This window comes from Phyllostomus discolor, chromosome 9 (genome assembly GCF_004126475.2).
Source record: "Phyllostomus discolor isolate MPI-MPIP mPhyDis1 chromosome 9, mPhyDis1.pri.v3, whole genome shotgun sequence".
Lineage (NCBI taxonomy): Eukaryota > Metazoa > Chordata > Mammalia > Chiroptera > Phyllostomidae > Phyllostomus > Phyllostomus discolor.
This window is the reverse complement of record NC_040911.2, coordinates 31,340,398-31,367,742: the sequence shown is the minus strand read 5'-3', so window position 1 is coordinate 31,367,742 and position 27,345 is coordinate 31,340,398. Positions and strand designations below refer to the sequence as shown.

Here is a 27,345-nt window from a genome sequence, read left to right as displayed (position 1 = left end):
AGGAGAAAAAAGCAGAGAAAGAGGTGAAGGAGGAGGGATGGTGATTCAGAATCTCCCTTTCCCATTTGTGCTTGATTTCTCACGTGACCAGTCAAGACAGAGGCTGCTGTGCAACAGTGGGGTCTGCCACACCCCCTCTCACAAAGGAGCTGAGAGGTTGCTGCTTTACCAACACTCTAGGTGTTGGGATCTTTGGAGCAGAGCTTTGAGTTAGGGGTGGAGCCAAGGTTGGTTCTGGATGAAGGGGGCCTGTGCAGACCCTCGTGCCATGCCCAGAATTCAAGGTCAGTAAAGCACTCACTTGGCACTCAAAAGCTGCAAGAGCAGGTTCCTTCATCTCTGGTGTCCAGTGAGTCTTCAGTCACTCATGGTGATGCTATCCTCCTGCTCATATATTGCTCAGCCTAAGTCAGAGGGCAACATCACATTGTGTATTGCTCCACTAATAAGAAATTTGTTCTGACCATCACCTTTTATTTTACTTATTCATGTCAACCAACTCTCACTATAAGCATTATTATTTAGGGAAAGTAAATATAGGCAGCCTGTCTCTTCCCTCTGAGCTCCATGAGGAATAGCATGAATATTCAAACCTCTGCTGAGTAACCTTTGTCACACATCTGCAGTGAATTGACAGCATTCTGTAAAAGCTCTAGCCCTCAGATTATCCTTCCTTTCTAGGTTTTTTTTTAGTATCCTTTTGGTCAAAATGAACTTCTTATACAATCCAATAGGTCTTTTGTTCCAGACCGCTATTTCAAATCCCATAGACTTTCTGCGCACACAATATTTATACCTGACACTAGGAGGTGAAGAGACCATATCCCAAGAACACTGTCAAATGCTGCCTGCCTTGTGGGAGTCACTTTATTTCACAAACTCAGGGCTGCTCTGTTTCCCATTTGCATGTGTGGGCAGCCATCTCTCCAGTGCTTCCCCGTGTTCTAATTGGCTCACTATACTGATCCTTGGCTCTTGTGCTTGGGAATCATCACTGAGTATTAACCCACCTCTCCTGAAGAGCAGCTTCTGTGTGTCTATTAGTATTTCAGGCACAGATCCGCATCTTAAAAATTATCAACAGGATTTTAATTGGAGGTTTGATTGTTTACTTTTAATGTGATTCAGCGATATTTTAGTATATTTTACCTTACTTGAAAAAGGCAAAACTTGAAAGAGAGAAAAATTGTTGGGGACAGAAGATAATCATTTAGAACCAAAAACAGAGACTTCCCTGGACTTAGGCTGGTCTCTTAAAAGCAGAGGACCTTATGATTGTAAATATCAGAGTTTTGCTTGCATGAACAGATGTTTAAAAAAAATTCTCACTGTTAACAGTAGCAGATTTTCTGTCTCATAAAGAACAACTTTGAAAATGACTGGGTATTTCCTAACATCAACTGAAATGAAAAGTTTATAGTTTTCTACTATATCCTGAGTGTCTGGCTATGAACATGAGCCAGATAATCCTCTTGAAATATTATAAGCTCACATCCAGACTCCACTTGGCTTTTTAATATGGGAAGAATCTAAACAACCTGTGAACAGAGCTTAGTATGAAAAGCCCCTATCAACTGCTGCATTCTCTATACTCTTGATCATTTTAAATGCCTGCCACTGAAAAGCTTCAGTAAAGGAGTGAATATGCCATCTCCTCCAGAGAGCTGCCTTCAGCCTGAAGAAGGGTGTGTCCTAAGCTTTTACCTGGGAGCTAGGATGATCTTGTTAAGCATCTTCGTGAGACCAACCCAAGTTTTTAGGGTGGGGATCTAGACTGGTTATACCTACCTTCAGTCCTTCTCCCAGCAAAGGCAGAAACACCTCAAAGCCTGCATGTTGAACATCTACTGACAAGTTATTTTAATCAGACATCAGCTGGTCAGGGGGAAAGAAAAAGAACAGAGAACAGACAGCACTCCCCTGGTCTTGGATGTAAGAGCAGCCAGCAGTGATGGACTGGCGTTTCAGAACAGCTGCAGTGCTGTTCGTTTTTCTGGTAAGTAGATTTTGTTAAAAATCCTTCATGATCACTGTCGTCAACAAGTGAGAACTTTTTAGAAAATGTTATTTAGTGTTACTTCTAATATAAACCCATTAAAATTTATGTTAATGACAATGTGATTTTATGAACCAGATTTTTAAATAGTGTTTCTCTCTTTAATTGAAGACTTGAGATCATATTAATGCATCAGTGTCAGCTCATCAGATGATGTCTGTGACAGACAATATCAAAGTCTTTGCTATGTCATTCTGAGAAAATATGAAATTTGTGGGAGTCATCTCACTCGTTAATAGCACTTTGTTGTTCAAATTCTCTTGCAGCTGAGCTTTTAATGTAATAAAACAGGTGTGTCCTAATTTTTAACTTAGACATTTTTATATTCTTTTATTATCTTTGCTGGTAGATCTACTACAGTTTTTAAAAACATAAGAACAGGACTCATGTAAACTAAAATCAGCAACTGTGACTGGCCTCACTATCAAGATAACCTCATTGGTCCTATGTGTGCCTGGGATCCCCATGACTAATATGGAAAGTCCCACATTGCTAAACTCTGAATTTATTCAAAACAATATTTTTATTTCAAAAAAGTGGTGGTATGGTAGATTTATAAATGACATAGTAAGTGAAGAATGGCTATAATTAAGAAGCATAATTATTATAATACTTGTTCTTACTAATAGAAAATCAGTTATGACTATGATATACAAGTTGCACAGTAATTATCAGACATATGTAATAAAAAGTCATATCATTGTCCCCCTTTCACATTATTAGTTTTCTGTTTTTAAAGTCAATACTAAGTACTACTAAGTACAGCACCTGTGTGTTGCATCAGTTTCACTCATACCACAAATTTCTGAACCACAGTCTCCCTAACAGTGAAATTAACATAATCCAAAGAGGCAAGTGCCAGTTAAATCATGACCCAATCTGACAGGATGCATGTAGTGCTGTGGTTCATATTTGTTTCTACTTGTTTAAGTTTTAACTGGATTGTTGGGTTTCTATAATAACAAGTTAGGTCTTTGATTCAAGATTAGTTTTAATTCAGTTTATTAATTAAGACACACCATAACCACTGAATTTAGTTACAAATAAACATCAATCAGCTGGCAGCTTTAGTTCTATGTTGCCCTTTAAACACAAGCTCTATTCCATGGACTTTCTAAGGGATCTTTAGGATCAGTTGATATCATAACTTGGGATGTGGCAGGGATTAATGAGCATTATGCAGTTTGTCATTTGAATACAGAAGCATTTGTACATTGTGAAACAAAAGAACACTTTCATTTTTAATTTCATATCGTTTCAATCTATTAAGGCCTATTAGAATTGCAGTTGATTATTTATTCAGATGTTTATGTACATTCATAAGTCTATAAGATACTTACTTGATTATACTTATGATCATTTTTAATTACATCCTATAAAATTTCTTTAAACAACCATTTTCCAATTAGTCATTCTTCAGTAAAATGTATCATTTTATCAAAATCATGTATCCTTAGTGAACTTTCTCTCTTTGTACAGAGGTTTCTGGGCATTTTTACTATATTTTCGGAGTCTGGATTGGTTTCTTTTGTGTGAATTATTTGTTTATTTGTTTCTTTTTGCCACATTTTACTTTAGAATCAATCACAAGTTCCTCATATGCCTTATGAATATTATTTCTCAAAGAACTTATTCTATGATGAATTCAAATATTTCATTTTAAAATTATTATAACACTCTTGTAAAGGATTTTACTTTCTAAGGTTTGGAAAATCATAATTTATTTTCACTAATGACTTAACCATTTGATTTGGATAAATGTCTTTTGGAGTTATGTAGTCTATTTTTGCTTTAAAATACTTTCTTTTTCCTGAAAGCTAACCACCACTATAGAAGACTCTTTCACTTACCTTTCTGCTACTCTCACTGTGAATGTTTGCTTTTACAAAAAAAGAGAGAGAGAGAGAATTTTATGTAAAGCCTTTATATTCTTCTCTTCTCAAAGTGGATAAGTGAAAACCTACAGTAGGGAGCATAGTTGGACAATTTTGAATACCTTTATGATGTTTAAATTGGTAGTACCTTTAATGCCAATCCATTTGAGAGCTGGCAACCATCTATGGCAAATATGTTGTGTAGTCTGCTCAATATCCTAAAGGTATAGACCTTGTTCAAAATAGTCTGTTAGAGCTGGGAGAATAAAAGTGAAGAAACGGCTTTTATAGTGGTCCATATTGCCACAAGATTATTCCATTTAGACAAGTCTTTGGAAAGAAAATAGCTTATATCTGTTATAACACAGCAAGTCAAATAAATGCTATTTGATCTGCATTATTTTTTTGCACTTTTTTGTTTCCGGGTGCTATTCTATGCTAGGGAATAATGTTATTTACGCACCAAGTACAAGAACTCTCTGCGAATGTTTGTGACAATGGTACGAGGTGTGTCATGGTCACTGTGGGAAAGTGAAAGTGGAACCAGTAGAGTTTTTGTAGTTCTAATGATTTTTAAAACTCACAAATTTCTTAGGTCCAATGAGTACAATGAATATACCTTTCAAGGTGCTTTTTTCTAGAAAGCACACTTCTGCAGCAAAGAACTCAACTAAATTTATCTTTAGCACCAAAGGTAATCCAATTTCTTCAGTACATCATATCAGCCTAGCTTCTTCTATTTTCATGGTTAATATTTCCTCTCTCAAAAAGCCCTGTGACCACCTGATAAACTAAGTCCACACTTTGAACTTAGCTGAAATTATTTATTATTTAAGCAGGAGTTTATCTGAGTATTTCCCAGCACTTGGACAAAAATACACAAAAATAATACAAGTGTAGGCAAAAGTAGATTTACAGTAGTGAATAAGCTAAGCACAGAGTTTATTCTTGTATTATTATTTATTAATTCTTGTATTATTTATTTGTATTAAAATGGTAAAAATACTTGTTCCCACCCTGTATACACTTTATTACATACTTCATCAACTTGTTTGAAAGGGACATCTTAAATTTTTGTATTTATGTTCTCTGATGATGAGAAGGAAGAATTAACAAACTACTAATGATTTCTGGAACACATACTATAATGATATATACATAAATATTAGTATTTTAGTAAATATTTTATAAAAAATGGAAACAGTATTTTGGTTCACCTGTTTAGTAAACTTTATAATTTGTGGTTAAGCAAAATCATTTCCATTTACATGGGGCTCTTAACTGCAGATTTCATGGCATAGTTGAGACCAGCATCTTCTAGAAACTTCCTGAAAACGGACAGTACACATTAATCATCATGTAATTGGTTTCCATTGCCACAGAGTAAAACACTTTGTCATGCCTGAACTAGGCTTTAGAAAAACCCAAAGCACTAAAAATTGCTGCCTTGATAAATCTGAAGACTTGGCCCCAAAGGGACAAGACACACCTATTTAACAGGGCTCATGGATCCAGAAAAACAACACTCTTGTTTATACCCAGAGCACGGAACTTCTGATAACTCTTCACCATGCATTCTTCAAGGAAATTGTTGCTGAATGCTCCCATGTTCTAACAGTTATCACCTAACATGCAAGCAGGAGACGTGCTTGGCAGTGCAATTAGACTCACTTTGTTCCCTCCAGTGAGGGAGCACCCATACGGAATGCTGGGTCATCCACTCTTGCTGACAATGCTTGGCATGCAATTTCCTTTAATACACTTGGGTGGGTCAAAGTCATTTAATTGCTGTTGGCTGCTGATCGTGCCCTTCACTGGTCTATGAGAATAGAGCTAAGTCCTTTACACTTGTCTAATGAAAAACCACAGCCCCACAAATTAATGGCTGCCTGTTGCTCATAAAACTGCTTGACTATAAGTTATTCGAGGGCAGGTTCTGTCTGATTCACTTTTGTACCTTTCATAGCACATTGCGCCAATGCAAGATTGCTCAGTAGGTACATAATCACACAACATAGAGGCATCAGAAGGGAGCTTCTGTAGAGTTTATATTTTCCTTCCCCTACACACTCCAAAAATTGTCAAGGTCCTAAACAGGGAAATAATTATGTTGAGTTTCCCTAACACTTATTTTTATGATATAGTACTACACTAACTTTACATTTCATCTAAGGCTTACCACAATATTTTTAGCACTTAAACCATTAAAGTTTTTATTACAGCCTTGGACCCACATATATACATCAATATATATTTGTCAAATAAATAAACCAATGAACAAATAAGAGAAATCAGCCTATCAAGAAATCAACTGCAGACTGCTAGCTTTTGTGCAAGTAATAAAGAGGAAATACAAAACGGGTTCTATAAAAGAAGCAATCTTTTATATTTAGCTTTGTCTTAAGTTCATTCTTGTGATGTCTATAATACTTAAATATGTTAGAAAGGGATACTTAACAAAAAAATGACAAGTAACTGGAAGACCACCTCACAATTATTAAACACAAGAAGTTTTCCTTATAAAAATTATAAATTACTACTTTCAAGACCATTATAGTTACAGTAAAGAAATGTAAAACACTATATTAAGAGAACTAAAAATGATATAATTATTGATTCATTGAAATTAGCATGCAATCTTATATCCTGTGGTTGTTGGGTTTTGCTTTTAAAAATACATATGGATTGGCTTGTAAAATATAGATGATGGTAATTGTCATTGTTGATTCACTTCAAGTGATTATTCTGTGCTTTTGGAATTTTAGCACTAAAAGGGGTTTTAGTCTCATATACAGAAGAGGACAGAGTACTTAACCCAATGCCCATATCCAGGGGGCAAGAGGCTGAGAAGTACTCAATGCACTTGACTACCCTTGTATTTATCTCTAAGTAAATCTCCTTGACAGCCTCCACAGAGTGTATTCCCAAATTATTTTGGAAGCAATATTGCTCTCCTAATTGCTAGAAAACAATTTTATCCTTACCGTACTTCTGAATGATGCAGTGTGATGTCCTTCAATTTCTGTGTCCTAATTGATTGATTTTAATCTCCATCATTTCACTCTTCCTTACCCTGTGTCTTCAAAGCCCTTTCTCTCTGCTGCTTCCCTCCTGCTCATCACATACCTCCAGCAAGTACTTTCTCAACCCCTCCTGTTTCAAATCAAAATCTCCTTTTCTCTCCTTCTCTGCCTTCAAAATCCATATCTCCTTCTCCCCCAAAATTTCCTTGTACACTTCATTTTATCTACTATCACTTCTGTTTCCTTATATCACCACATTTCTCAAAAAAGTGGCATCCTTACGTCCTCTTCTTCTTCATCTCGTCCCCTGCTCCTTGTCAGTCAGGAAGAGCCCGTTCCATCCAACTGAAAGCATACTTTTCAAAGTTACAGAAGAGCTCAGAGGTCCTCAGGATTCACCCTGTTCAACTTTTGTATATCATCTGACACTTGTTCACAGCCTGTCTGTCTTTCAGTTCTCCTTCTTTTGACACCCATGACATTGCATTATATTTCCCTCCTATTTCTTTGGTCACTTCTTTTCCCTCTTTTGTTGTTTCTTGTTTATTGTCATGGTTCCCAGTTACATAAATGTGGAATTCCCCTGCTGTCATCCTCAGCCATGGGCTGTTTCTCTCCTGTGTTCTCTACTTCAGGGATTTCAAATTCTCCCATGATTCCAACCATTCTACCTGAGCTGGTGTCCCTCATCTGTGTATCAGGCTTAAAGTTTTGGTCATGGTCCTGACACATATTTCAAATTCTTAAACATCTTCACCAGGCATTGCTCTGGCATCCCAAACAGGATGTGTTCTAACCTGCTAAATTGTGTTTCTGCCTTGCTCCTGATCCAGTTTATAACTGCAATGGTCTCAGATCCTCCCTCTTGTCACACCCACACACCACTTGTTCTCAAACCTGTCAGTTTCAACCCAGCTGTATCTCCCTGAGGATCTTTCCCAGTCTCATCTCTGGACTGACTTAATGTAGAAATTCAACTGCTGGTTGCCTGTAATCACAGCGTCTTCCACCACTTCCATCATGTTATCAGAGGCTTCATTAAAATCCACAACTTTATCATGTCTTTCTCATCATCAAGAAACTTCAGTATTTTCCTACTGCACAGAGATTTGGTATTAGAATTCAAAAAGTAACTATATGAAATCTAGTCAATGCCCATCATTTTATGAATGAGAAAACTAAAGCTCAGAGAATGCAGGTAGTACATTGGACATTTTCTGAGTCTACCTAATGCTCCTTGAACCTCATCATGTTTCCCTAAAGGTCAAAGAATGTCTTTGTTTCAGAGTTTATTTTACACTCTGAGGAAAAGGCAATATGGATATGTCAGCATAACATATATTTTTAAAAAGATTTCATGTATTTATTTATTTTTTTAAGAGAGGGAAGGGAGGGAGATAGAGAGAGAGAGAAACATCAATGTGCAGTTGCTGGGGGTTATGGCCTACAACCCAGGCATGTACCCTGGCTGGGAATCAAACCTATGACACTTTGGTTCGCAGCCCGCTCTCAATCCACTGAGCTATGCCAGCCAGGGCAGCATAACATATTTCTAAGAAGACCTGGCAGTTTTTTAATTGCTATTCCAATTGAGTACCCTGCTATACAGTGAAACCTACTTGGTCTTCTGCCTAAGTTGCCTCTCATGGCAAAAAGAATGACCCAGTTTCATAAAGTGAGAAGGTTAGTGGCCTCTGGCATGGTTCTGCAAAACAAACAGTAGCGCTGACACTTCAGTGTGGTGAGGGAAGTGCAAGAGAGAGAAGAGATGAATATGCAATCCTGTAGCAATGAAGAATAGGCTTCCAAACACACAAATGAGGTCTCCCCACACCCACCTCCAACACCCACAAATGAGAGGAGTAAGTCTTCATGAGTTCAAGGTAGCAAGAAGCACACAGGTGACTTAACATCATTTCAACTCTGCACCCAAGCGGTACTCTACAATAACATTTCATTTACTTGTCCAAACCATTTGATCCATTTGCTTTTCTTCCTCTCCCTCCCCCAGTATGACTGTTGCTGTTTTTATTATGTGTGAGTATTCTTAATCACAAGGATAATAAGAGATTAGATTAAAGTTGGAATTTAGTTTTGAATTCTCAAAATTGTAATGTCACTCCTCTGTAGTATATTTCATTTAGCAATATACACAAATAGGCTATCTTGTATTTAATTTAAAAACCTACACCTCAAGCACAAATTTAGGCTGAATTGTATTGGGTTGTATATAATCATTAATATTGAAACCTCAATTTCCTCATCTGTAAAATGAAGATGATTATAGTATTGACCATGTGTACTTGTGAAAATTAAATGAATGGATTTCTCTAAACATTTTGTCTAGTACTTAGTTATCATTTACTGAATTGTAATGGTGATAATGATTAACATTAAATATATACCATGAATATATAACTCCTATAATAAAATATTATCTTTTTAAATTACTCACATTGACCATAATACAAATTTTATTGATTTATCAACTAAGGCAATTTTTTAAAAACTATTTACTTAGACATTAAAGTTTATTTTAATTTAATGTTATAATTAAAACTCACTATAAAAGTTATTTAGTATATTTTGACATTACTATTAGTATTTTTTAAAAGATTTTATTTATTTATTTTTAGAGAGAGGGGAAGGGAGGGAGAAAGAGTGGGAGAGAAACATCAGTGTGTGGTTGCCTCTTGAACACCCCCGACTGGGGACCTAGTGCACAACCTAGGTATCAGCCCCAACTGGGAATCAAACCACTGACACTTCAGTTCACAGGTCAGCACTCAATCTACTGAGCCACACAAGTCAGGGCACTTTTTAAAGTGCAAATCTTAATTTTTTTGAATCCTTACTCACGAATACTATTATAGATTTTAGAGAAAGGGGAAAGGAGGGAGAAAGAGGAAGAGAAACATCAGTACAAGAGAGAATAATCAATTGGTTGCCTTTTGTATGCACCCTGAGCAGGGACCCAACCTGAAACCCAGGCATGCGCCCTGATAATTGAACCCGTGACCTTTAGTTTGGCAGATGATGCCAAACCGTCTGAGCCACACTGGCCAGAGTGCAGTCCATAATTTTATTTTTTTAGTAAAACAGGTAAAGCCTGTTTATAATAATAGCTTTTATACTTTGCAATTCTAAAAATAATTCAGGCAGATGTTAAAAATGTCTTATTCAGGGAGAAATGAAAACTAATGATTCACACTGCATTAATTCTAAGTGTATTTTAAACTTAATAAATGCAAACTAGCCTTCAAATCCACACCTAATGTTTCATATAGATGTTTTACAATGTCTTCAGTGTGCTGACATATTAACCTTAATACACAAGTGTTTGTGTTTTTGAAAAATGACTTTGGTTTTTAGAGAAAAATAAGTTAAATTACTCTGATATAACAGTATAAATAATACACAAAAGTCAAGACCAGAGCTGAGCTGAAAGTAGGCAGAGCTGTGCTTGACCAGCTCACTTACTTAATGCAAGAGAAAAAACTAACGGAAGTTGCTTACCCAGCAATTAGTCCCTGCACTCTGAAATGTCTTCTTGCTTTGGAAGGAAGCATTCACATAATCAACTTTCTTTAGTGTGAACACTAAAATATCAAATGTGAGATTATTTATACACAGAGAAAATTCTTTGTTTTTATTTTAGAACTTTATATTCTCATATTTCAAGGCAAGTAAAAAATTATCTTACGATTTTTCAAGAACGTTAGAAAATAATTCATTTAAAATTAGAATGTGAAGAAGCAAATATTTTGAAGCTTTCTGGATATTCTCTGCTTTGTATTCTTTCTTCATCCCAAAATATATTTTTCTATTTCCATCTGAGTCTATGCAGAGGCTAAAACTATAGTCAAAAGTTTGAATATCATAACTTATTGTTGAACATCGCTAAAAAACTCCAGCTCTTCAGGCACAGGATTTACTCAGAAACTGATTTTCCAACCTTCATTCCCACTGAGTTCTATCTTATATTATTACCCTCGCTCACATGATTACAAGTATCTGCACATACTAAGGATGAAAAAAGTTTAAAAAATATAGTGAGAAAAAAAGAAGAGCAAAATTGAGAAGTATAAACTAAAAGAAAAGGAATCATTGGCATCATTATCAGACCTGAGAGACAAACCAGGTCTGCCTGCTATCTAGACTGAGAAAATAATTTTAATGACTCAGATTGTTTGATTTTTTAATGATTTGTTAAAATAAATTATAAAGCACTTATTTAAAAATTAAATATTGTGTTTATCATATTTTTATAGGTGGTGGTGGAAGTTAACAGTGAATTTCGAATCCAGGTAATACATAAATTGAATTTTTCAATTTAAAAACAGAAAAAATGGTTTGGGGGTAACAACATATCCTGGGCCCCTGCCCCAAATAAAATTCATCCTTATAAGTAAAGTTAATGTTGTGTTGAAATTAATAGAGTTTTGAAATTACCAACCTTCCCAAGTAAGCATCCTTTCTGGCATTTCAATTACTCCTTCTACCAATTCTTTAATGGAATGTGAATTATGAATAGAAGCTAACAGATACCATTGTTTAACCTGCCCATTCAAGGTAAGGGATTATAACACTAAAAATGGCACCATCAAGTGGAATACAATCAGAAGGCAAAAACGTGAATGGATCAAGTTTGCTGCAGCCTGTCGTGAAGGAGAAGACAACTCAAAGAGGAACCCAATAGCCAAGGTAAGTCTCAACCCCCAAAACACAAAATCAAACATCAAATGGATGAAGTTAAAGTTTCAAAGACCCTGTCTTTTAAATATTTTATGAACGTATCTCACTGAGAAGTTATGATATAAAACAGAACAATACTCATTCAGGTTATGAAAATGGAAGCCATGAGAAGGATAAATTAAGATTTTTAGGCACGCACGTAGACAGTTAAACACTGACTCACCTTACTGGCAAAATTAATACACGTGATCATGTGTTACCCTAAATTTTAGATTTTGATATTATAGTGATTTAAGTAATGAGCTTACTACTTAGCATATTTAGAGGAACTATTTCAGTGCATGCTCTTTCTGCCTCATAATCTATTAGAATTAAATTCCTACTTTTGGTTTCTTTATGAAGATTCGCAATGTACTATCATTTGTAATCTTTTTCCTTTCACTTTCCTTTATGTCTTTGTAAAGAACATACACATGCGCACACTCAGAAACACATCCCCATGCACTGATTCACTCATAATACAAAAATATATATATACATATATATACACACAGTGACACACATTCAATCATAGCACTATCACATGATATACATAAGAGACACTCCCCATACAATAATTTATTTCAAATACAACTGCCCTGGTTCCGATAATCATTTATTTCAAGTTTTCTCCTTATTTTCCTGCTAAAACATCCTCCCCATTTCCAGAATTCAGAGCTGTCTGGAAATATACACAGTCTTTTCTTACCTACATAAATGCACTGCAATCTTCATTTTAAAAATTTTTTGAGTTGGAAGATCAAAGTTGGGTAGTAACAACACTGGTCAACTCCTTAGGATGGCATGGACAGCCCTGCTCTAGACCTAGTGCTAGCAGAACCTGAGAATAATATGATCAAATTGTAAATGTTCAATGAATGATGAATGAATACATACATGATGACTGCATAGAATTAGATGTATTAGGGTGATATTTTACTTTGTTATTATTTGGTAGAAATATAAATTGAATTTCATCCCTTACAATTATCATTGAAAATCTTGAACTGTAAATATTCCACTTATCTAGTAAAATAATTCTTTACCTTCAGAATTTCCCCCAAAATAACAGGAACAGAACACTCAACACTTGTCAAAAAAGACACCAGTTATATATCAAATATAACAGACTTATTTTGCATCCTGTAATATTTTCAAATGTGCTCTTTCTGCAGATCCATTCAGACTGTGCAGCCAACCAGCAAGTTACATACCACATCTCTGGAGTAGGAATTGATCAACCACCTTATGGAGTCTTCGTCATTAATCAAAAAACTGGTGAAATTAACATAACGTCCATAGTTGATCGAGAAGTCACTCCGTTTTTCATTGTAAGTGTGTGCAGTGTCAATATACAAGTGTATGTTCAGGACTAAATTACTTTGGGATTATCTCAAGCTCAGCTCATGCTTCACTTCATTTCAAGAGTGTCAGTATAGGTGTTTTTGGTTGTCTCTTAATTCATGAACAGCTGTGACCCAGACACACACAGAGAGCACTGAGTGGCAGGTGAGTGTTTTGCTTCAGTGCCTTAGCAAAAATGCTAACCTGTGGTCTGGCCCCAGTGGCATTTGTGTGGAAGGGCAAGCACTCAGCCTTTACTTCTTTTTCTTTAATCCAGTTGAGAATGTTGGTCTCTGATAACTCCAATGCCAAGTGATGATTCTATAGCTACTACAGGAGCATTCTCTGAATAAACACACTTTAGTACAGATGCACATTGCTCAAGCTCACTTGAGCACAGGACATGCCTTGGAAGGACTTAGTTCCTCTTTAACAGAATCTTCCTCTGTTCCTTACAGCAGCTGTGACAAAGCTGAAGTGCTTACTCTTTGAACCCTTAACTTCATTCCTATTTTAAGCTGCTAACCTTATGCCAAATTCATTAAAAAATATGAGTCTCTCTGCCACAAACTCCTACAATTAATTCTCTCTGCCTGCTCAGAAATGTTCTGTGTTAAATCCAAAAGCAAGATGGATTGTCTGTGGTTTTTTTTTAAGGTATCTTGAGAGTTTCTATTCTCCCATAATTACTTGGTATTCAAGAACCTTATTCTATCAACTTCACCTTTTCATGTTTTTTTCTGCCTGTTCTGTAGGTTGTTTCCAATATGGTCCACACTTGTTAATACCTAAAATTAAAAATAAAGAAATAAAAAAACCCTTTTTCACTTTATAATCTCTTCTAGTAAAACCTTGTCAATCCATCTCAAAAACACCTCCAAAAATAGCCTTGCTGCTTTCACTCATACTGCTTGTCTATATTCTTAAGACAGAATTCTATATTCATTCTTTAGTCTTCTGTTCCAAATTAATATTCCTGCCTCATTTTCCATGATGTTGTGCTGCAAACTCTCTTCATCAGCATCCAGCCTATTAGATCTTGCTAAAGCACCATGCATTTTGTATGAAATATACCAAATAGGTAAAATAATATACATTATATTGTACTCATGTACACAACTAATAATAATAATACAGACACCCATGTAGCCCTGACCTGCTGATGAATGCTGTTTCTTTGAATCCCCCATGTGACTCTTCTTCACCACAGCCTTGACCCCAATAGTCCCTATCCCTGATTTGAAACACTGAGTTCTCATTACTTTTTTGTTCCTCACATGAATCCCTTTGCCTGGAACACCCAGCCAGTTCCCCGCTCCACCTGTTGAAATTCTCATTCAAGATCTACCTCAATCATTACATCCTCCTACGATGTCATAGTGTTTTTGTTTTCCTTTTGTAACTTTTCTCAATGGTATTTTTTTCACTTTTACCTGCACTTATTGATTTTAAGTACTGTTTGTGCTTACACTCCAGTAGGAAGTAAGGTCTTATTTTTCTTTTAGTTACACAGTTCCTAAACAAAGTAAAAAATGTAATATTTTTGAAGTATATAATTATTATTCTCTTATTTTTCAGATCTACTGCCGGGCTGTAAATGCTCAGGGCCAGGATTTGGAGAGGGTTCTTGAGCTCAGAGTTAGGGTCTTGGATATAAATGACAACCCTCCCGTGTTTTCTATGTCTACTTTTCTAGGACAAATAGAAGAAAACTCTAATGCAAGTAAGTAATCGACTTTATTAAGTAAATAAGCACATATTGGCTTCCAGATCATTGTTCATCAAAACAGCCTATAGAATTAATGGTAAAGATAAGGGATAGGACAGAGTATGTAGTTAAACAAGCTTCTCTTTAAACCTTCTAGTTACCTAGCACTAAACTAGAGACCATACAAAATAGAACAATAATATGTATTTACTGAGTATGCATTATTCAGTAGGAAGTATATGTGATTTTCCCTCATTAAGCTGTTTAATTCTCTCATAAACTCGAAGAGAATAGCACTATTGTCATCCCCCTTACAGATGTGGAAACTGAGGCCAAGGTCATATACCAAGAAAGTGCTATAAAGTTGAGACACAGTTGATCTGGCCTTACTATTATTTTGTTTCACCATAGCTACCTAAAAAGAAAAGCATTATATTGGAATAAGAAATGGAAAGGCAAAATAAAACATTTCTCTGTTTTCTGACAGCAATATCTAGGTTCTTGGTAAAACGTGATGTTTTATCAATGCAAAGGTATGGAGAGGAGCCAATATATGACTACATTAGAGAAGGAAAATGAAAAAATGGTAGAGTGCTCATTGTATGAACCAACTAACCCTAACACCTTGTTGAAAATGTCATATACTGTATTATAACACAAATGCAAACTGTCCAACCATGATCAACTTTCCTCATATTCTAGATACACTGGTGATGAAACTCAATGCTACTGATGCGGATGAACCCAATAATCTGAACTCAAAAATAGCCTTCAAGATCATAAGCCAGGAACCTTCTGATTCACCCATGTTTATTATCAACAGATACACTGGAGAAATTCGAACAATGAATAGTTTTCTAGACAGAGAGGTAATTTCTCTTTCTTTGAATGAGATGTTAGTTCATAGGAACTAATTCTAAAAGTAAGAATACCTAAGAAACAAAAAAGGAACTATGTTTCAAATTTTTAATTACCTAATCTTTTCACATAATGGCAATGACACAAAAATGTCTTTATAATGAAAATATGGGGATTCCTCACATACACTTACACTGTCATTTTTTTAACTTAATCTTACTTAGGATTTGCCTCAAATTAAGAAAATTGTATTCTGAGAGTGTACGAAATATGCTTTCAGTATTTTGCTATTGTATCTCCCACCTTGGAGAGTCGCAATGCATGAACATGACTGATGCTCCAAGAATTTTTACAGGCTAAGCAACTTTGTCTTTCTCTAACACAGTGTATTTTAAGTTCCTTTGACAACAAAAAAAATCTTCTTTTACCTCCTGCGTTATACCTACTGACTGCCCATTGACTCCTTTGGAAAATGAATTACAAAAACAGAATGATGGTTAAAAATTAAGCAACAAGCCCTGGCTGGCTTAGCTCAGTGGATTGAGTGCGAGCTGCAAACCAAAGCATCACAGGTTTGATTCCCAGTCAGGGTACATGCCTGGTTTGCAGGCCACAGCCCCCAGCAACTGCACATTGATGTTTCTCTCTCTCTCTTTCTCCCTCCCTTTCCTCTCTAAAAAACTAACTAAATAACTAACTAAATAAATAATAAAATAACTTTAAAAAAATTAAGCAACATCCAGATCAATGTTTTCAATTACAGATAAGAAAACAATTAGTGATTGCTGTCAGATTAGAATCACCATTACATGTTTTCTATCATACCCTGTGGTCTTATAACTTGATGTAAAAATATCAACTTTCCATTATTTTTTAATATTAATAGAACATAGCTGACCTGTATGTATTGTAGGGGTATGAATGAGGAAGTTTTATTTTCTAATTAATATTCTATTAAGTTAAATTTAATCAATATAGTTATTTATTTTTTAAAAGACTTTATTTATTTACTTTTAGAGAGAGGGAAGGGAGGGAGAAAGAGAGAGAGAGAAAAAGCAATGTGCCAGAGATACATTGATCATTTGCCTCTCACGTGCCCCCTACCCATGACCTGGCCTGCAGCCCAGGCACATGCCCTGACTGGGAATCAAACTGGTGACTCTTCAGCTTGCAAGCTTTCACTAAGTCCACTGAACCACAGCCAGCCACGAGGGCTCAATATAGTTATTTAAAAATGACACTCCCCTGTTAATGATCTAGAAATTTAGGATAAATCAGATTATATTTACAGTTCTTAATTATCCAAATGCCATCAGTTTCTAGGTTATCTATATCTCTTTTTGTACTTGTTTGAACATTACAATCAGAAGAAATTGACTAATTAGCTCTTTCTCAAACTTTCTTAAAGACCCAATGAAAGTTCTTTAATGTCGAAAGAGTTTTAGCGGTGAAGACTAGAAAGAGGGAAGGAACTCTGCATTCGTGGGATGTCACCAGAGCAGATATTCTTACCCTGGAGTCCAGGGAGAGACCTCAAAATGTCTCTGGCTATGAATCCTCTAAAATTACATCACAGTTTCAAATAAGAATGCAGTTGTGCATGCTTCTTAAAGAGCAGTCATAACCCTTACTAGCTTCTAAAAATTAGTAGAATCAACAGGACAGATCATCAATTATTCTACTACCACAACCTGCTGCCACCGCCCCCCAAAATGCAAACCATTTTTATCTCTTTATTTTTTCCACACTCAGGGACCGATTGTCAAAGATATGGAATTGTCAAGCCCAAAATCTTGATAAACTTAATCTGTTTCCTCTTAATCATTTTGACCCACTTTACTCTTTATAAACATTTTCAAATATGAGCATAGAATAAAGAATGAGAAATTTAAGAAATTTTGCTATTTAAAAATGAGGCTGGGTAAATATTTTGGAGACTAGCAGTGGCAACCATCCAGTTGCTTCATGTGAGGTTTGGGAAGTTTCAATAATCTGGGTTACCCTTATCACCATCATAGATTTATGTAACTGTTGAGCCAACATTTTAAAACAACTCTCCATGAGAAAGAATAAGGACTGTCTGTGTCAACTGTGGTTTGTGATGTCCGTTTCAGCAATATGGCCAATATTCTCTCTCTGTAAGAGGCTCGGACCGAGATGGTGGGGCTGGTGGTATGTCGGCAGAGTGTGACTGCAGCATTAAAATCCTCGATGTCAACGACAACATCCCATACATGGAACTGCCTTCAGTAAGTATTTCTCTTTGAAATTAATAATTTTTCATTCACCACACTCTAACATTTGTTTGGATGATCTTATTTGCAGATGTCTATGTTATCCTTAGTCACACACAACCCAGATGTAGACCTGTACTTTGTCCAGGATGTTTATATAAGGCCAAGGGAGAAAACATGTGAACAATGAAAAATCTGACTGTAAATGCAGATCTTTTTTCTAAATAATGATTATCCATAAACATTTAATATAAGTCTACCATAGTTCTGTGATTCACATAGTTTGTATTAAGGTTTTTTTCTTTTTCCTTCTTGTTTCAGTATTCTATAAGTATCGATGAAAATGCTCTGTATTCAAACTTGCTCCAAATTAGAGTCATTGATTTGGATGAGGAATTCTCAGCTAACTGGATGGCAGTAATTTTCTTTATTTCTGGAAATGAGGGAAATTGGTTTGACATAGAAATGAATGAAAGAACAAATGTGGGAATTTTAAAGGTTATTAAGGTATGGTATCATTATCCTAAATATTTTATTCTCCTTGTCTTTTTGCAAATGTTAATCTTAAAATAAAATGGTAAAATTTTACAAACTTGAATGTGTGAAAGAAAAAAATTCTGTTTTAAAATAGTATATGCAATAGAGCTTTTACATAGAAAGTATTTTTGCTTACATAATTTTATGAACACAGGCACTGGATTCTAACTCGTCACACTTCTATTTATACAGTAATCCACCACTGATCATATGAATTTTAAGAATTTTTAAACATGAGAGGTATTTAATGATTACAACAAAGTATGATCAATCCTTAAGTTTTTGTTTTAGAATATTTAGAAAAGTATTTTGAATCAGATTTAATATTAGTTTTTAAAAAATGTGTCCACGTCAACATTATATGACAATCATTATGCACTAAGAATATTCATCACAGAAATTAAAGTTCTTTGTTCCTCCAGTGTCTTTTTATGAAATTCATATTCAATAGCTGTAACTGTAGAATCACATTCCTGTCTCATTGTGGCTGCTGACCAAAGTTTCCTATGACATAAATACAATAGAGATTCGGTCCAAGTCCCTAGAGCTCTCCTGTGTCCCTCTCACACTAGTGATGCACCACATACCCCTGCAGTAGAATTTCCTCTGAGAGATGAGGGGCAATGTCGGACTCCTAGGGAGCTGGTAGTGAAAGCTTCACCTTGTGCTGCAAGACCTACCCAGTCTGTGTGAAAATTCGTGAAAGCTATACATGGACTGTATGTGGTGTGTGCACTATGGATCTTCATAGTAAAATGTAATTCCTTTTCCACTATTTCCTTCCTTCAGAATAGTCCTCAGAAACAGACTGCTAAGGAATTCTGTCCTCCTAGCAGCCTGTGATCACTTGTTTCATGTTTTCATAAAGCGTCACCATGTCTATAGCTTCCATTTAGTGAGGCCATGAGCAGAGGCTTTAGGCTGTTCCTCACAGCATCCCTGCGATAGGTGATATGCTCACGTCACAGACAAGTGCATTGAGGTTCCATGAGAGTTCGTAACCTGCTCGAGTTCTCATCACTAGTGAGTGGTAGTAGGGCTGACCCTCAAACCCACATCTCTCTGGCTATTGAGTGCATATTCTTTCCACTACACTACCTGGGATTCCACCCTGGGGAAGCTGAGTCCCCAACTATTTTACACCAAACTACTATAACACTTTAGAAAGTTACTCTCCTCTCAATACCTCTACGTGTAAAATGGGAATGATTTTGAATTTTCTCCCAGACATGATATCATATATTATTTCCTTTTCTGTGAATATATACTATGCATAATATATATTTATGTTTTTGTATAATATATACATTATACATGACTCTATAGCCATTCTTGAAATTGCAAATATAGCCAACATTAGAGCAAAGACTAAACATTTTTACTAAGTGAAGAGTTCACTTTGTGAATAAATGGTCATCTAAGTTACTTTATTCTGAAAATTTAGAAAAACATATTTGGCATAATGCATAGAGGATTTTGATCCCCTTTTTGCATAATGCAAAGGGATATTGATACCCTTTTTTATAATGAAAATGACTACTTGATTATTTTATAAAATAAAATAATTTTTCCAGAATATGTTGAAAAATAATTTATTTTTATTATTTGTATACTGCATTCTAATAATACCTGACTTATTGAAATAAGTCACATATATATTAAAAGTAAATTTCTTCTAACTTGTTCTTTATAAATAAAACCAGGCAAATGGTGGAAACTACAATGTGTCCTCCCATAATCTGTGTATAGAGAACTACTTTCTGAATGATACAAAGTGATACACGCTGACATAAACTGTCTTTGCACTACAAAATGCAAGGATTGACCATCTACATTAAGTTTTTAATTTGGTCAACACTAGAGATTCATATCATACATTGCCAATTTTTGCAACAAGAAATTAACAAAATTGGATTTTTTCTTACTATGTATATTTTATGTGTTTCTACTGAATTAAAGATAAAGAAAGAATACATTGTACATTTATACTATACTTAAATAAAGAAAGAAGCACAAGGATTTCTTTGCCTATTATCAAAGAATTTCCTTCACTTCTTGAATGTTTTTCTTCTTATAGTAAAACTATTTCACTCTGTATTTTCTAGCCCCTAGATTTTGAAGCTGTGAAGAATCTGCAACTTAGTATGGGTGTTAGAAATAAAGCTGAATTTCATCATTCCATTATGTCCCAATACAAACTCACAGCGACTGCAGTCTCGGTGGAGGTGAAAAATGTAATTGAAGGCCCAGTGTTCCGTCCAGGTTCAAAGACATTTGCAGTAAACAGTAGGATGGGACAAAATTATAAACTGGGAGATTTTGTAGCTACTGATCTGGACACTCTTGGACCATCAACGACTGTTAGGTAAGACTGATATTTTCAACTTATATTCATCATGTATTGAATTAAGTACATATGTTCTTTTAAGAAATGTTAAGTATGAATTAAAATATTTTTCATTATTTTGAAACCATCATCTACTAATAAAAAGTACTAACTACTCAACTATTACTTAGTTTAATGCTTAACTTAAGAACATATGAAATTTGTGCAAAGTGCAAGATGTAAAGTGTGAAGCTACAAATTGTGGAAATATTATATCTTTAGAGTTTGACACTCCTGTGTTTATATGTTTTATTGACCAATTAGCTGACTACCACATATCAAGGTTATTTACCCTGGACGATTGCATGGACTGATGTTCCCATCGCCTATTTGCCCAGATTGAAATCCATTAGATCTAGTTACTCTCTTTGCTTTAATCAGCACTTAGTTGGTATTGGCCTTTGGTAACTTTGGTATGAAAAATGAGGCAGATTAAGGAAAAGTCATGTGATATAATTTTTTAACTTTGCATGTCAAAATATTTCTACTTGATCATACAAATCTGTGTGACTGCGTGCACATATGTTTTACACAAGTGCTTGTGATCAAGAATCACAGTGGGGGAAAGGCCTCACTAATGAGTTCTGCAAGGTCTTTCTCTGTGCTCTTCCCACACCTGCAAGCACTTCCGTTAGCGCTCTCATCACATGGTGCCCCCACTGCTGATACGGTCCTCACACCCTGTGAGTTCACTGAGGGCAGATCACCCCCAAGTCCCACTCCTGGGTCCTCTTACAGTCTTCTTCCCTGAGTTTGGCACAATGCCTGAGACACAGAGTTACTAACCAGTATTTCTTTAACGAATGTAAATGAGGGGGAAAGACATGGAAGTGGAAGATGAGGAGGAGAGGAAAGAGAATAGAGAATAGGACAGAAGCACAAGGAAAGGACATTCCTTGTAGTTTGGAATTCAAAAGAAGTCCCGTGAAGTCATTGTGTGTATGGAGAGGGGGAGTGGAAATAGGGAGGCCAAGGTAATGATGAACTAATTTCTGTGGTAAGAGAATACTTAGGAATTATCAATGAGCTGGGGAAGTCCTAGGATCCGGGTCTTCCAGGCTAGTTCTGATGGTACCAAAATCAAATGAAATGAGATTGCAAGTATCAAAGGAAAATTCTGACATCCAAGTGGGCATAAGAAACATTCCACCAGAAATGGCTGCTCAGAAACTCTTTTCTTAAGTTTACATCTTGGTCTGTTTCTGAGTGTTCTCAAACACCTGGAACTGCCTGAAAAAACATTGTCTCTAATAACTGAAAACTACATGCAGGGATCGTAACTATTGACCCACTGACTAAAAACCATATGTTTTATAAATAAAATCTCTCTTTCCCTCTCTCTGTCTCTCTGCTGTTAGAGAGCTGACATTAATTTGTACTGTTAAATTTTAAATACAGATATGTAATGGGAAATAATCCAGCCAATCTGCTTGCTGTTGACTCGAAGACAGGAATAATTACTTTGAGGAATAAAATTACCTTGGATCAATATAATATGCTCAATGGAAAATATGAAGGAACAATTCTGTCTATAGATGGTAAGAGATCAATTTATAATTTTCTTTCTAAGAAGTTTATATGTATATATATGTATATGTATATATGTATGTATATGTATATATGTATATACTCAGAAATTAAAATTTTGATCACTGTATTTTGAAGTAATGCTTTTTCCAACAAAACTCATTATATTGGGTATTGTAAAATCAAATTTTTATTGATATGAAAGGCAGTATAATTTAATGGATAAAACCATGAGCTCTGGAGTGAGACTGGTTTGGTATCTTGTACCATCACTTACTAGATATGGGATTTTAGAGAACTTATTTAACCCTTTTATCTCTCAGTCTTTAATATGGATGTAAAGAGTTACTATATATAAAGCACTTAGACTTTCACAAATGTTAGTTCTCATTAATGTAAATAATTGAAGTTTTTAAATTGTAAATGTATTGTAAAATTATTTTCAAATAGACCAGAAGCCAACCTAACTTAACTTTATATAATCTTTAGAAAGTTAATGTAAAACTTTTTATAAAAATTTTGGAAGAAGCATCTTATATTACGCTTCAAAATCAATAAAATTAAATCGGGCTGCTCACTGAAGGAGAGAAGTTCCTCGGGGTAATTCTAGTAAGCAGTGTTGCTACTTCAGTTGTTCCTCCTTTCTTTCTCCCTCTCTTTTTCCTCTTCCAAGCATCCTAAAAAGGGTTGACAATTTCCACTTGCTGTATGGATTAACAAAAATAAAGTAACATTCCTTTTAAGTCATTCAAAAATTCAGAATTTGTACCAAATTGTAATGATTTTTCCACAATCAGTCGAAATAATGTAATTTTAAAACTATATATTACAAATAGAAACGTGACTCCATCTATCGATAAACCTTATTTTGATTCAGTGCTGAAGTAGGCTTCAGTAATCACTAGTTACTCCTTTTCCTACATCCAACATCAACATTAATTAGATATACGAAGGGAAAATTGGAACTTAGCTTACAAAATTGTTAGGCTCCTGGCAAGAAGAATGCCTTTTCTCATCAAAAATTATAACCTTCTGGGGATAAAAATAACAACAAAACAATAACATTAGAATCAGCAGAGCTGAGATGAAAGGCATGGGATTTGCTATCATGGACTGGATTTATGCTTGTCTCTGTGATGTACTTCCAGGGGTATCTTTATTCATTAACTCCCAAACTATATATTGAATCCCAACCAAATGTCAGCCATTGTGCCAGGCTCTAGGGTTACACCATGGACAAAGGCCGACCACAGAACTCACACGTGTATTAATACAATAGAGATAAAAACAACAATGTCAAACAAAATCATTCCTTTATTTTACCAAATTTCAATAATCTTAGGAAAATCTCTAAATATAAAAGACTACATACACACAAATATTAGTTATAGCATTATCTTTAATAATTAAATCTTGAGAGCAATGTCAATAATAAGTAACTGGATAGATAAACCATTCATTTTATATGAAATTATATAGACATCAGAAACTATATTAATAAAATGCTTTTTTATTTTTTTAAAGATTTTATTTATTTTTAGAGAGAGGGGAAGGGAGGGAGAAAGAGAAGGAGAGAAACATCAATGTCTGGTCACCTCTCATGTTCCCCCTCTGGGGACCTGGCCTGCAACCCAGGCATGTGCCCTGACTGGGAATCAAACGAGCGACCCTTTGGTTCACAGACCAGTGCTCAAACCGCTGAGCCACACCAGTCAGGGCTAAAATGTCTTTTTAAACATGGAAGAATTCTTACAATGCAAAGTAAAAATATAAAATAGAATGAGCCACATGATCTATAAGTAAGACTTAAATAATTTATAATTTTAAGCATTATAAATAAGGCCAGAAGATAATACAACAGAATATCAACACAGGTTTTTCTTGGGTGGTGCTACTATGGGTCTGTTTTTGTATTTGTTTCTGTTTGCTTCTTTATATAATTTCATGCTTTTCAATTTATATACAGTATCTCACTATATTCAACTACTCATAATGTAAAGAAATATTCCAATAGTGTTACTAGTAATAACCAGTTATGGGGGTGATTGTAATATTTCAAACAGTTGTTGAGAGTATATGCTAGGCACATGTAAATTGTCATGTAGGCACATAAATATTACCGCTTCTTTTCCCTTGCACTTGGATGAACAATACTTAGCTTTCCATGACCTGAGTTCATAGACAGGAGTAGTGCAGTGTGTATATAATTTGAATAATGTATCACATTTTCTTTCATAAAAGATATGTTACAATGACTTTTGCAGCAAGCTTAGCTTCATAAACATGGGTTGCACAATATTTAAAAGTTTTAAGGGTTTAAATGATTACAAACAATCCACATGGTTCAAAACCATAAATACGGGAAAAGTGGAGATGTTGGTCAAAACCTATGAACTTCCAGTTACTAAGTAAATATGTTCTGCAGAGCTAATGCACAGCATTGTGATTATAAATAACAAAATTATACCATATACTCGAAAGAGATAATCTCAAATTTTCTCACCACAAAAAAAGAAACGATAACCTCATGACATGATGGAAATGTCAGCTTACACTGTCATGGTGATAATCATATTGTAATACGTAAGTGTATCAAATCATCACATTGTATACCTTAAATTTACATGATGTTACATGTCTATTACAACATCCGAATAATATAAGGTGAATAGTTAGCAAAAAAAGGTTATTATGGAATTTATAAAAATGCTTCCATGACAATCACATGTAAATAATTGCAAGTGGGTCGGAGAAAAGGCTAATATTCCATCAACATCATCCCTACACTGCAGCAAGAATAACCAGGACCATGGAAGTCTGGGCTATTAGCACTTGTTGATGAGGAAACTTTCTGACATGGTAGATGCTGCCTTTGGAAATCTTATGTCTAAAGGAGAAAACAGTCACACCTGGAACTTTCAGTAATGTGGTTTTTCTGTAGTGAGCAACTACTAATCACAAATTTTCAGCTTCAAGTCCTACAGAAAACAAATAGTGCAAATGTGACGAATAAATCTCTTTTAAGGTAACTGAGGAAAGAATAGTTAGAGCAACTATATAAAAAATACAAATGCCCTGGCTGGCGTAGCTCAGTGGATTGAGCGCGGGCTGGGAACCAAAGTGTCCCAGGTTCAATTCCCAGCCAGGGTACATGCCTGGGTTGCAGGCCATAACCCCCAGCAACCGCACATTGATGTCTCTCTCTCTCTCTCTCTCTCTCTCTCTCTCTCTCTCTCTCTCTCTCCCCCTCCCTCACTTCCCTCTCTAAAAATAAATGAATAAAATCTTAAAAAAAAAGATTAAAAAAAATACAAATGCAAGTAGCTTCCTTTCATTAATAATTGTAAAATATATAGGTGTAAATAGGTATAAATAGGTGTAGAATATGACTGATTTTATAAATCAAAGGTAAATGATTACAGCAATGTGTTTTTAATTTCAGTCTGAGCACTTTTCTCATTTAAAATTATCTTTTTTATCACCTCTCATATGTACTATTTTTTTTGCTTAAATACTATAGAGTGAATATATGGTTATTTTGATAACATTTAATGACCCAATCTTGTTACAACAAAAGGACACAAATATAGATTCAAATGCATTTCTTTTTCAAGTTTATTGAGCTATAATTTACATTTAATTAATACATTCTGTTTAAGTGTAGAGCTTGATGAGTGTTGGCAGATGTATGCATGCACATAGATTGTACATTGCCACAAACAAGATCTAGAGCATATTCATCACCACGAAGAGTTTCCTTGCACCCTTCTGCAGTCATTACTACTCTGTGCTTCAGCCCATGTGCCTGCTGATTCCAATGTAGATGCATTTTGATGTAGTGCCCTTTGTACCACATGCACTCAAAATCAGTCCACTGTTTTCAAATACTGGTTGCCTGGTTGGTTAGTTTGTTGGTTGGTCTGGTGAACTAAACAGCAAGTGTGGAGCAATTAAGTTGAAATAAATAATAAATGTCCCTACCTCTATGTTCAGTGTAGGAACTAAATGTATAAAATATTTCCTCCACTTTTAAACCTTGTTTCAGATGTTCTTCAAAGAACTTGCACTGGTACAATTATTTTGTCTTACTGAAACTTCAAAGGACAAGAAGCAAATGAGGAATATCTGTTTGTAAAACAAAGGTGTTTCACCTCCTAATTGGCATGAAAATTTGCCCCCACCTCCAATAGTGTCAGTTCCTTCTCCTATGAGTTACTGGTTGTGAGTTTGGGAATATGCTGCTTTATCACTAAGAAAATTTTGTAGAAATGTTATACCAGCCTGCTTAAAACATGTTCATTTTGTCAGCCCATAAAGAGAGAAACACAAACATAATTGAAGAAGAGAGTAAAACAACCAACAAAAAATCCTAGCTCTCATATAAGAAATGTGCAAGAACACAGTTGAGAATGCCTCCACTGTGGCTTATAACACACCACTGGCCAATACTTACTTTCTGTGGTGTTTGCTGTTTTCGCTTCTCAACACATGAGACAGTTTTTAGGAGCACTAGTCGTCATCATGGTTTGATTTAAAACAGAGTCAGTAACAAGGGACAATCTGGGAAGTTACTAATGGATGGGAACAAAAGCATTGAAATAAGTATTGATGCAAAGAGAAAAGTTTTGTACTGTCCAATAATTATTACACTAACTGTATAAAATATATCTTCCATTTTCAAACCTTGTTTCAGATGGTCTTCAAAGAACTTGTACTGGTACAGTTATTATGAACCTAGATGGTGATGGCTGGGAAGTTCCTGAAACTACTATAGCAGTTACCCCTGCTGGAGGTGAAACTACCCCAAATGGAGGTGGAAATACCATTTGGGGACAGACTGATGAGTGGGGTGTTGATGGTGGAACAGGTCAAAGAGAACCTATCGAAGCTGTGCCCCTTTACCAAGATAATGTGCATTTTGGTCCTGCTGGCATTGGGCTACTCATCATGGGATTCTTGGTCCTAGGATGTAAGTACTCTAATAGTCCAATTTTTGTGTATCCCCCCCCAAAGAACTATGAGAAGTTTTTGATTTTTTGGTAAAATATATTTTACAAATTCTTA

At 35.3% G+C, this 27,345-nt stretch overlaps 1 protein-coding gene across 1 annotated transcript in view; it reads left to right on the top strand.

The window, feature by feature from the left end:
- Nucleotides 1-1,739: 1,739 nt before the first annotated feature.
- LOC114506713 (desmoglein-1-like) overlaps nt 1,740-27,345 on the top strand; it is a 38,205-nt gene continuing 12,599 nt past the window's right edge. The window contains exons 1-11 of the mRNA XM_028524534.2: nt 1,740-1,996; nt 11,225-11,260; nt 11,526-11,657; nt 12,863-13,018; nt 14,610-14,754; nt 15,442-15,608; nt 17,712-17,846; nt 18,153-18,338; nt 20,474-20,733; nt 22,153-22,292; nt 26,975-27,250. Coding sequence (XP_028380335.1) covers nt 1,952-1,996; nt 11,225-11,260; nt 11,526-11,657; nt 12,863-13,018; nt 14,610-14,754; nt 15,442-15,608; nt 17,712-17,846; nt 18,153-18,338; nt 20,474-20,733; nt 22,153-22,292; nt 26,975-27,250 — 1,678 coding nt within the window. The 5' untranslated portion in view covers nt 1,740-1,951. The remainder of the gene's footprint in view (nt 1,997-11,224; nt 11,261-11,525; nt 11,658-12,862; nt 13,019-14,609; nt 14,755-15,441; nt 15,609-17,711; nt 17,847-18,152; nt 18,339-20,473; nt 20,734-22,152; nt 22,293-26,974; nt 27,251-27,345) is intronic.